This window comes from Falco naumanni, chromosome 6, assembly GCF_017639655.2.
Source record: "Falco naumanni isolate bFalNau1 chromosome 6, bFalNau1.pat, whole genome shotgun sequence".
Taxonomy (NCBI): Eukaryota; Metazoa; Chordata; class Aves; order Falconiformes; family Falconidae; genus Falco; species Falco naumanni.
The window spans coordinates 85347537-85358636 of record NC_054059.1 but is presented as its reverse complement, the minus strand read 5'-3'; the positions used below and the strand labels follow the sequence as shown (position 1 = coordinate 85358636).

The 11100-nt window shown below is 38.9% G+C and overlaps 1 protein-coding gene across 1 annotated transcript in view; it reads left to right on the top strand.

The window, feature by feature from the left end:
- Positions 1-473: 473 nt before the first annotated feature.
- The window catches only part of PLD5 (phospholipase D family member 5), a 70848-nt gene continuing 60221 nt past the window's right edge, over positions 474-11100 (top strand). Inside the window, exons 1-2 of the mRNA XM_040598642.1 lie at positions 474-637; positions 8792-8906. Of these exons, the coding sequence (XP_040454576.1) occupies positions 551-637; positions 8792-8906 (202 nt within the window). The 5' untranslated portion in view covers positions 474-550. The remainder of the gene's footprint in view (positions 638-8791; positions 8907-11100) is intronic.

The following is an 11100-nucleotide window of genomic DNA, read 5'->3' as shown; positions in this document are numbered from 1 at the left end:
TGCGATGTATTAAAACATCAGCTGTAAAAGCAGGCCTAAGAGAATGCCAAGGAGTGTGTGTCTTGGCACATCGCTTAGAGAGAAAAAGAAATTAAATGCCAAGATGAGAGTGGCAAAGCAAGAAAAGATCATTTCATTCTTCCCATCCTCACCTTAAGGACTGTTTCCCACCTATTGTGTAACACAAAGCAAGCTTTTCCATGTTTAAGCTAATTTTGCAGAGCTTCAAAAGCTTAATTGGCTTTGCTGCATTAACAGGAGGTCATTTCCACATTTTATTGTTTTGGGAAGTGCAGAGCATGACAGTCAGCAACCTCCGAGCGAGTTGCGGGGTGGCACACTGCTGAGAGCCTCTGGGAGCAGATGTTGAACCACAGCTCCAAAACCTGACATTCTTTACAATTTGGAACTCTTGAATAAAGAAAAGTGCTTTTGTTAAGTGGTTATTTTTTCCTTATCTATTCTCAGGGTTGCTCTTGTGGAAAATATTCCTGAAGGGATCAACTATTCAGACAGTGCACCATCCCATTTGTCTCTTTTCCAAGGCTGGATGAATTTGCTTAATATGGCTGAAAAGTCTGTTGACATAGTATCTTCCCAGTGGGACCTCAATCACAGTCATCCATCAGCATGCCAGGTATGTTCTAGCCTAACAAAAGGGTGGGACTTTAACAATCTGTTCTTCTTGTTTCACGATTAATTTTTTAGACCTACAGCCCTTCCCTGTAGCAGACCTCTTTGGGTAGTCCAAAAAACCATTTTCTTATGGGGATTTTCCTGCTAACACAGTAGCTTTCTGGGAGTGGTGGAACACTTGGACTAGATAACACATTGAACACCTATTCATATCACTTCCATCTTAGGAAAGGATTTCATTGGGTAATCTTAAGAAACCTGCAAAATTGTACCTGTATTAACACATCCATAATTTGGGGCGATCCAGAATTCTATACACCTATTTTCTGTTTGGTGCAACTGATGAAGTAAAAGAGCAAGCATGTGGATTAAGTCTGCAGCCAAATAGATGGACAGAATCGCTCTTACAAAGAACGATGTAGTGTCAGATGATTTATCATACCTTTTCAAGATGAATCTTGGGAGGGAGCCATATTCAAGACCTCTGCAATTAAGAGCAATAGGAAAAATCATAAATCATAGCAAAAGAGGTAGACATGCGTTACAATAATGCTGTGCCAACAAACGCTTCCATCTTGAGAGCAGTCATCTTAGAAATATGGTAAAGGCAGGTTTCCACTTAGTATCGCTTGTGAAACTAAGGTATCAAAGAATCGATAGGCTGACGGTATCTCCTCTTTTACGCCAAATGGATTCTTTGCTGAAAGCAGCCACTCAGCTAACATGAAATGGGTTTAGAAATGGCAGTCAGGTAACTGTAAGGAATCTATTATACTATTCCATGAACATTTCACTTTCCTCTCTAGTTCTGTTGATGCTGTGCAGTAAAAAAAATGCCTTTTGGTAAATGATAGGCAAAGACGGCTATTCCAAGCAACAAAGGTAGTACTGCAAATAGCCTGTGTCTTCAAGTATGAACTGGGTTCTCTTCTTTTGAAAGAGGCTGTAGCCTAGTTGAATGGCATACATTAACTTTTCAGAATAAATTTGCTGCATGTCCGTTTAAAAGAGGGAGAATCTGAGGTGTGCAGCCAAATGGAAAATGCAGTGTAAAGCCTTCCTTTTAGCACGCTTACAAATACTGGAATGTAGTTTGTGAATGCATTTATTAAGTATCAAAATATTGAGATTTTTCACAATGTAATTATGCAGCTAAGCTTTATTTAAATTTATCATCTAAGAAACCTCAGACCCATGTACTGTCATTCAAGCAGAGGAATTCAAAGGTATAGTGCCTTAGATGTTTTTAGGATGTGCATGAATTGGCATGTGCATGAATCTTTTAAAAGGTGTTTTGTCTGGGGAAAAAAAAAAAATCAACATGTCATTTTCCTCAAAACCAGCAGAGCCTAACAAAGCCCAAACAGAGGACAAAAATAGCAAACTGGAAGTTGGGATTTGAGTAGTTAAGCGTCAAATCCATTCATTGTTCCACATTCTTATGCAAAGTAAAAACTCAGGTATTGCCAAATGTCAGAGAAGGAAGAGGAAGAAGAGACGTGTAAGTGGATTTGCTCTTTCATCCTCAAATGGACTGTTAAAGCCAGAAAAATGAAACGTTTTTCATAATATTCTATTCTAGTTATCTGTTTCTGCCTGCTAGTAGTCTTACAAAAGTGAGTAATTACTTCTATTTAAAGGCAATTAATATTCCAGTCATTTCCTCATTTGCACTGCAGTGTGGGCTTGAACAGCTGATAGATCTTTCTGTCAGGCTTGTCTATTCATGCTAAACCACGATACTGTTATTGGCCAGTCTCATTGCTAAAGAAATTGCCAAGAGGCAGCAATTCTTAGCAAATCGCTGTCCCAGAGAACGTATACGAAGCTCAGCATGTGAAAGGGGAAAAACTTGAATCGTTACATCTGCTTTCTCCACCTGTAAAACGAAAGTCAAATTTCAGAGGAGCTTCAATCCTTGTAATCTGGTGATTTTCTAAAGTAGAAGTTGAATGTCCTCAAGTCTACAATTTGAGTTCAGGGAAATTTGCCCCAAAATAGCAGAAGTGTTACGAAATGGAAGGGGATGAGTTGCAAAACTTCCAGGTAGCACGGTGCTTAGTAAGTCCTAGTCATTCCTTGAACAATTCTTGTTTTATGAGAAACTAAGGACACATCCATTTTCCATACGGACCTATGTCCTGCCGTATAACTAGCAATTTCCATTTTATGAATATGCGAGGCATATTGCAAAGCAAGGCTCTCTACAGGAACACTTCAGCAGACACGGATTTTTGAAGGAGAAAAGCTGAGTAGGCTAGATTGCTTGCTCTTAATTAGTTACAAGGATTAGCTGCATTCTCTGTATATGTGTTTGTGTACTTTTAGGCACACACGCATGCATCCACACTTATGTCCAATATACATATTGAAGAAAAATACAGCAGGAAATTCAGCAATTTTATGTACACATATACGTGTGTGTGTATATATATATATATATATAAAATTGCAGAACTTCCTGCTTTATTTTTCTTCATTTTTGTTTGCGAGTATGGTACCTAGTGTCCTTGACAGCTGCCTGTCAGCGGTTTGTTGTTATAAATCTAAATAAGCAGTCGTTGCTGCCTGAGCTCTCCAGGTCACAACTGCTGTGCTCAGCCATCTGAGTTCATCACTCCTGCTAAACTGGGAGTCTCCAAACGCTCGTGATGCTGCAGTGCATCTGATGTGCTTCTACAGCTTAAGCCATCACGTAAACAAATATGCATTTGGCAAAATACTGAGTAGGCTTCCTCCAGCTTTTCTCATTCAGAATAAAACTGTGTTTTGGCGACACTGGGTTGTCATCTTCATGCATGCATTTCCAAGATAGCAGGGTGGTTGTCGTATAGAGGCTTTGCGTTTTTTTCTGAATGTGAACATGTGACGACTCCTGTGGCAGTCTGATGTTTAGAGATATCAGAGGACAATGGAAACACAATGTTTGAGGATAGCTTGTGATTCATTTCCAGTGAAGAGAGAGATGAACATAAGATCGTGCCAGTTCCGTGATTTTCATAATTCATTTCCTCTGGCTCATCTCATGTTTAGAAACTTTCATTTAGAGTGGCCTTTTATAGTTCCAGCAAGTCGTTCCTCACGAATTTCATTTCATGTTTCACAAATAAGATGTCATGCCATTATGGTTTATTGATATTGCCATAAGCATGGCACAGTTCTCCCTGGATGGCTCTTTGGATGACAATAAGGTGATTGAAGGGTAGATCTGCATCTGATTGTTACAATGATCACATAAAAAAATAAGATGGTTCTGACTTTATCTCAGTTTACCTGCTTATTGTGCAGCTCCCAAGTGGCTTGATGGGAGAAGTCTCCCACTCCATCTGATGGTGACCTGCAAGCCGGCTGTCCAGCTTCCTAACGAACCTGACAACTCATGTGTCACTCAGACATGCATTGCCCAAAGATCTTAAGTGATTCCTTTGGTAGAACAAATGTTAGTGCCAGAGCTTAAGTACCCATCCTTGACAATAATTAAACAACACCAATAATTACAAAGAAAAGCACATCTCCAAGCCTAACAGCTCCCAGCAGAAATCAGCTACCATCAGGTGTAGAGATTGCAGTGTGTTTTCTTTTGTGTAAGCTCACCTGTACACAAGCATTTCTCCTTTCCAGGTGATGACATCTCCTAGATGCAGCTAGTACAGACTAAGGCATAAAAAAGAAATTTAAAAAAAGGGAGTTTTTAAAAGGAAACCACATTGTCTGCCTTTTCATTGTCTGTTTTGCTAGAGGAATTTGAGGAGAGCATTTGAGCTTCTCTGCTCTGTGGTAAACATCAGAAGTCAAAGTTAGGATTTCTTGATTTATTTGCTCTATTGATTTCTGCCACTGTGCTATGATTTTTAGTGATGTTTTATAGATGTACCCAGAGGCTTGATCATAATACAAATTAAAAAAAATATTAGTAGAACTATACAGAATAAATCCAGAAGAAAATTCTAGAAGTAACTACTTTTATTTCTGTGGAAAGAAAAAGCTAAGCATTGTCTAAACTGTAGGAATCTAAGTTACTGAAGAGCACAATAATTCAGTTTTAGAGTACTTTAATAAATACAGCATTTTTATGTTCGTATCTGCCCTATTTAATTTTTAATGAGAAATGCATGCTGATAGAGACAACAGCAGGCAAGGGAAATCAGCCAGGCTAGAATCAGCCTACTTAGTGACTTCTAAGAAATTGCTTTGGAAGCTATTTCAGGGCCTTTTGTTAATGATAACTTTCTTTTTTAAAAAAACAAAAAATCACCAGGTGGCTATGGCGGGTACAGTTGGGATTGATGTTTCAGGTGTCTGGCAGTTTAAAACTACCATCAGAATGTCATTTGTTGATGTGGTAAATACTTTTTTACATCCTACGTTGTCTTATTTCAGTAGGTTTTTCAAAACAGCCCAGTGAAAAATGTAAGACGCTGTTTTATCAGGCGAGGCAGGTTGCTGGTGGTATCGGTTGATGAAATGCGGGTCTGGTATAAGGCAGCAGGCTGCGGTTTCACAGCACTTGGCTGCCGCTGTTTCTCAGATCTCACAAGGTGGGTGTCTGGGAGTTATTCCTATGGCTGTCACGTAGCTGCGCAGCAGCCTGGTGTTGTCTCACAAAGGGATTGTGGTCTGAATGACAGCAGGAGGGTTTGTATTCAGCAGAGACATTTCAGATGCGATGACAGCAGCGGAAAAACTCTTCAGACCTTCTGTCCTGTCTGTTTTTTCCTTTTCGTAGAACAGAACAGTATAAAATCGCAAGTAAACATGTCAGAAAGTATAGAAACTGAAATTTTAATATTAAAATTAATACTAATAGGGAAGAAGGCCAGGTTCTTCAACAATGAAGGAAGAATTTCTACTACCCTACTTTACTATAGTACATACAGATTTTTAAAAGCAAGTTGTGGATTTTTCATAGTTTTTTTAGAGTATCTAGCTTAAGCCTTGGTAAGCGTACAAATGCCTGCTGAGAGACGATGACACGAGAGATTAGATGGAAGGAATTCTTTCCAGTTCTGGCACCGGGTAGTGGGTTTTGGTATACCTGTATGAACACGCATACTTGTGGTGAGTGCACTCCTAGTCTTAACCATCACTACTTAGAGATGCTTTAAGTGTTTTCTCAATTTGAGGTTTTACCGTTTATGAACATAATTGGATAAAAAAGGATATTATAAATGCATAGCTTGTGGTGTCCCTGATTAGATGTATTTTCAGAGGAGATGTCTTCATTGGGATGCAGGGCTGCACTGCAAGTGATCTATTCACCCGTAGGATGGGCCGTTCAGCTGGCAGCATGGCCTGTGGGAGACAGCCAGGTGGTCCATCAAGGATGCTGTGTTGGGCACATCAGGGCAGACTAAGATCAGGTAAAACTCAGGAAATCTGCCATGTTCTTTTTTGTCCAAGCTAAAATGAATACAGAAATTCCAGCCTTGTTTATCAAAGCTTTTGTAAATCATATGCAAATAAAATCTGGGGAAGGTAGAAGTGGCAATAATGTCCATAAACAATTACTATGGGGAAAAAACAAACATAAAGAACCATCCCCTGAAACAATTAACTTCAACAGCTTCAGAGATTAACTTTCTAAGTATTTCTTTAGCAGAACAGTTAATGCATTAATTCTTACTGATAATGCAAATCACTTTCCATCAAATTTATGAATGCTTTTTCCATGTTTATTTTTCTATGCTAGAGCTTTCTACTATGCTTCTAGTCAAAATTAGTTTTTACAGATAACCAGCAAAACCAGTGTGTCTCTGTCTTTCTACCTAGTAAATGAAATCAACACATGGAAACTGAGTAGCTGTTTCTATGTGTATATAAATATTTCATTAATTTACGTCATGCAAGCCTTTTAGTCCTTAACTTTCCCTGCTTACTTCTTGCAAAAATATAACTAATGAAAATCAAAACTGCTGATGTCTCCAGTGGGTGGACCCAGAAGAAGCGGGTCCAAAGTCTGCCTGAGCTCTGGCACATCGGGAGCCTGTCCCCCTGGGAGAGCTGGGAGACAGGGCAAGGCAAGGGCTGGGAACTGGGCAGGTAACAGCACAGTGATTGCTTTTCCCGGATTTGGTTAGAGTTTAGCACTGTCAGTCAGCAGCAGGGGCAGGAGAGACCCTCCTGGGGGGGAGCATGGCACCTGGGAATATCGGTTAGTGCCTGCCTGCTCCCTAGGATCACGATGGAGCTGCTGCGTTACTCCATCTGCAGCATCTATCCCCTTCACATTGTTATCTCACGAATTCTTACCTCTGGTAACATCTGCCCCTCTTAAAAAAATACCAACACAATCACTGATGTAAGAATTAAGGCTCTTTTTAGCATTGTGAAGAATGTGAGGGAAAACCACTCGTTGACTTGCACAGCAACTCAATAAGGGCTTTTGGGGGTGTGAGTTAAATCATAGGTGTTACTTCTGACATATGGAACCGCTTTGTCACCTCCAGAAACATTTGGAGCTTCAGGCAAAGCGTATTTTTGTTCTCCTGCTCAGTTAGCTGTTGTCTGATGCTTCTGTTATGGCACTAGCTTGACTACGAAGTTCCCGGGAGCCCTGGGGCGAGCGGGGAGCTGTGCAGTGGATTTGAGCCAGCAAGAAGGGCAGATATCACAAAAGTAAAATATAAACAGTATATTAAAAGTAAAAATAAAATAAAGTAAAAATTAAAAAATAAATATTAAAAAAATATATTAAACGACAACAACAAAAAAGTAGTTCTGTGTTTCCTTTGCAGCCTCTGGCTGCTCTGTAATTTTGAGAAAGCAAGTTTTTAGGGGGCTGGGTATTCTTGTTTTGCCACGTCTATTCAAAAGAAGTGGATGTTAAAAACCAGGTCTGTACTGTAGACAGGCTACTTTCTGTGACTGCTTAATGCTGACGGCCCAGCAAGGCTGGGAAGTGTCAGCCTGTGCAGGCAGTGACAGCAGAGGGTGGCTTTCCACCGGCTGCTGCTTCAGGGTTACGTGTGGGAGGAGGGCTGCTGCCTCAGGGTTTTTTACTCCACGCTATGTCAGATTGCATCATCCCAAAATGCTTTTGCTTTCTCTGTTTTTTGTTGAACAGAAAGATCTTTCTAAGATTTTTAGAGTAAGTCTGTACAGAAAATTATCCGATGTGGTTCTGTGGGAAGCTTGACCTTCTACCTGTTTTTAGTTAGTATGGCTGGTGCTTTTTGGTTGTAGCTGTGCCTTGGGGCCAGCTTTGTGTTAAACCAAGAGTGAACTGGGTGGGTAGGGCAGGCACTTTGTCAGCTGTCTAAAACCCAAAGTTTTTGTGTGTTCAGCTGCTAGCTGTGGTGTCTGCTGGAGTAAGCCAGGATGGCAGCGAGGAAATAACCTCTAACTGCGGTTGTAGTAACACAGCACAGTAGCGATACACTGGATATTTTATGCTGGACATTGTGTAGTTAGATGCTTCTAAGCATTTTTCATGAAGTTATTGAATCTAGAACTTATGCGATCAGGAGATCTACTTTTTCTTTATTTCTTGGATATAGAAACATGGTGATTTGAAGTGTTGTTTTTCATGTGAAACAAATGTCTTGATTTCTGTTTTAACATGCATCTAGCTTAGTCTGACAATTCCTTTTTTTTTTCTTTGTTAGAAATAAGGTATAAATAGTGAAGTTATAACAGTGTAAGTAGAAGCATATGAAATACATGTAGATCATTGTTTTCTTTCCTGGTATAGCTCATCTAAAGATGAGCACACAACCCCTTGAAAATATGTTATACTATGGTTAGAACCACTTACATAAAAATAATTCAATACAGAAGAACTGTAATAAACTCTTTTCCTTGCCCTTTTTATTCTGATTTAACAGAATGCAATTATTTAGAAGAAAATTAATTTTAAAATATGTTTATACAGCATAAAAAATCTGGACACTTCATTCTCTGTGTGTCACCTCTTAGCAATAGTATCGCACAATCTGGGAAAAGGAGGAAGCAAGTTTGGCCTTCAAAGCAGTATTTCTCCAAAAAAATGTTGTTTGAGTTGCTACCCTTTAGGGTAGACTTAACTATATCTAGGCAAGTATTTACTCAGCTGTTGTGCAATATGTTTTTGATTTAACATGTGTCTTTATTTTGTTGATATGCCATTTGAGCAGTTCTGTGTCTTACAGCTTCTGCTGTCCTTTAATGTTCTTCCCAGGGTCAGCGCCTTTTTGAAAAATTGCTTGAACTGGCGTCCCGAAATATTGAGATAAAACTAGTGAGTGATATACTGCCCGTGGAATCCAAGGTATTAAACGACTTGAAAACAAAGGGTAAGACCAAGGTCTTTATGTTGTTATGCCATTGACTGCGATGTCATGTTCCTTGTAGTTAAAATGCAGGCTCAGCTGGGGTATGAGGTGCCCATTATCGGTTTAGCACTGTTACCCTGTAATCCTTCAGCTTTCTCTGGTTCATAGCAATCAAAAATCTGAAACTGTGTTACTGGAGTTGGTGTTTGCAGTTTGCAAGCACTTAAAAAGGCTATTAGGTAAATGTTTACATTCACTATAGCCACTTGAACAGTAAGGCAGCATGACCTGCGAAACTGCTATAATACCTTGTGGGACAAGATAGTTTCCTCTCTTTGAGCAGTAGCAAGATAAAATAATAAAAAAACATTGTCTATGTTACTGATGATTCTGAGGCACTACAAAATAGACCATCAGTCAGATTTAGCCAACTGACAAGGTTTTCTCTGCTACCTGTATTTCTTAGGTGCCTGCTTTCCTAATCATTGTTTTGTGGCTTAAAATCTCTGTTCAAAGAGGGATTACAAACTGACACTACATCAATAAATTTGCTTTATATGAAACTGTGAACAAATAGCAAAGAGAGTTTAAGAAATGCTGGAAGAAATTAAACTCTCTTGGGAGTATTAGCCATCCTATACACAATTCTCCTGAATAATAATATGTTCATTATCTATAAAATCTGATAAAAGTATGATTCTAAGGGTAGGATACGTTTTTTACAGGGCAAAAAGAACCTATGTATTTTGATGGTGATCACTTTTGACACAAATTACTATATGGAGCGCAAAGGGAGTTCTAAAAAATGAATGAAGGAAAGCAGTCACTTTGTGTAGCAGCACCCTAACATAGCATGCCTGTCTGTGGTATGGAACAAAAAAACCCCAAAACTCTTTCCCAACAATAGTCAGTCTTTGTTTAAATGCCTTGTCATCTCCTCACCAGGCAAGTAAAAGAACATTACTGATGGAAGAACTAGTCCCTTAAAGAGGTCATCTGTTAATTATATTTAAATGTGCTAACTACAGACACTTGTCGTTTCACAACACTGCCTGTTCCAGGGCTTTGGCTGTTTCTGGTATGTAACCAAAAGTGGTACCGATCCTTTGATAATCAGCAAGAGTGCATCAGCTTTGTCAGACACCTGTGAAGTGAGGAATTACCTTGTTCTCAGGTGTTGAAAAAGAAATAGGTATTTTAATATCAACATCAGTGAAACTGCCTTTGAAAAAGTGATTTCTTTTCCCTGTGTTTCTAATGTCCCAAACTCCCATGAGTCAGAAGACAGGAGAGGCAGGACCTGTACATTAATATTGATGTACCTGGCAATTTTTTATTTTTATATTTTAGCTATCGTTTATTGAGAATACCCAGTATGAAAACCTATCATTTTTCTAGAAAAGGTCAGCAAAAACTTTAGCTAGAAAAGGGAGCCATGTTTGTCATGAACTCTTCAGTGTATGTGGGAATCAATCTGACCTCGGAGCTTTTTGAACAAGGAAACAGAACATTGGCCTTTACAGTTTTACTAGCTTTAGTTAACCTTATGCCTTGTTCAGACTTTTAAGACAGGAAATTTTAGAGTGTTCAAATGAAGTAATGAATATATTTGAGTGCTCTGCGCTACAAAGGATTGGAGAAAGTTGCTTTTATGTAGTAATTGTGAGTTTTGCTGTCATCGTCTTTGAACCCTGTAATTGTAGATAACGTGTACTGCTAGCCTTTTTCAACTATCAGTATTATAACTTCTTGATTTTATCACTCTGAGGTGTGGGGTTTTTCTTATTTCATGTTTTCATTTGGTTAATTCTACAAATTCTGATATTTTTGTTAGAATGTCTCGATTACGGCATGGTGATTGCCAGCTCTGTTGCAAGACTTTCACCTGCACTTAGGTTTGTCGTTTGGTTTTTATCTTTGGGAAAGCTAGGCATATCTTCAGTTGGTTCTGCATTCCTGCAAAGAGATAAGTTAGTTTTAACATTCAGTCAGATTTAGTTATCTGGATTTCATTTTGAAATGAGCAGATCTTGTGTGAACAACAGATTCATGCTATGTCCTGCTGGTGTCAAATAGAAGTTAACTGGTAGGCTGGCTTAAAAAAAAAAAATCTACCCCAATTTCTATTAGTTCAATAATACTAATAAATACAGTAAATGGAAGATGTATCTATATAAGCCTTTTTCATGTCTGCTGGAGAAAGCAAAAACACTGT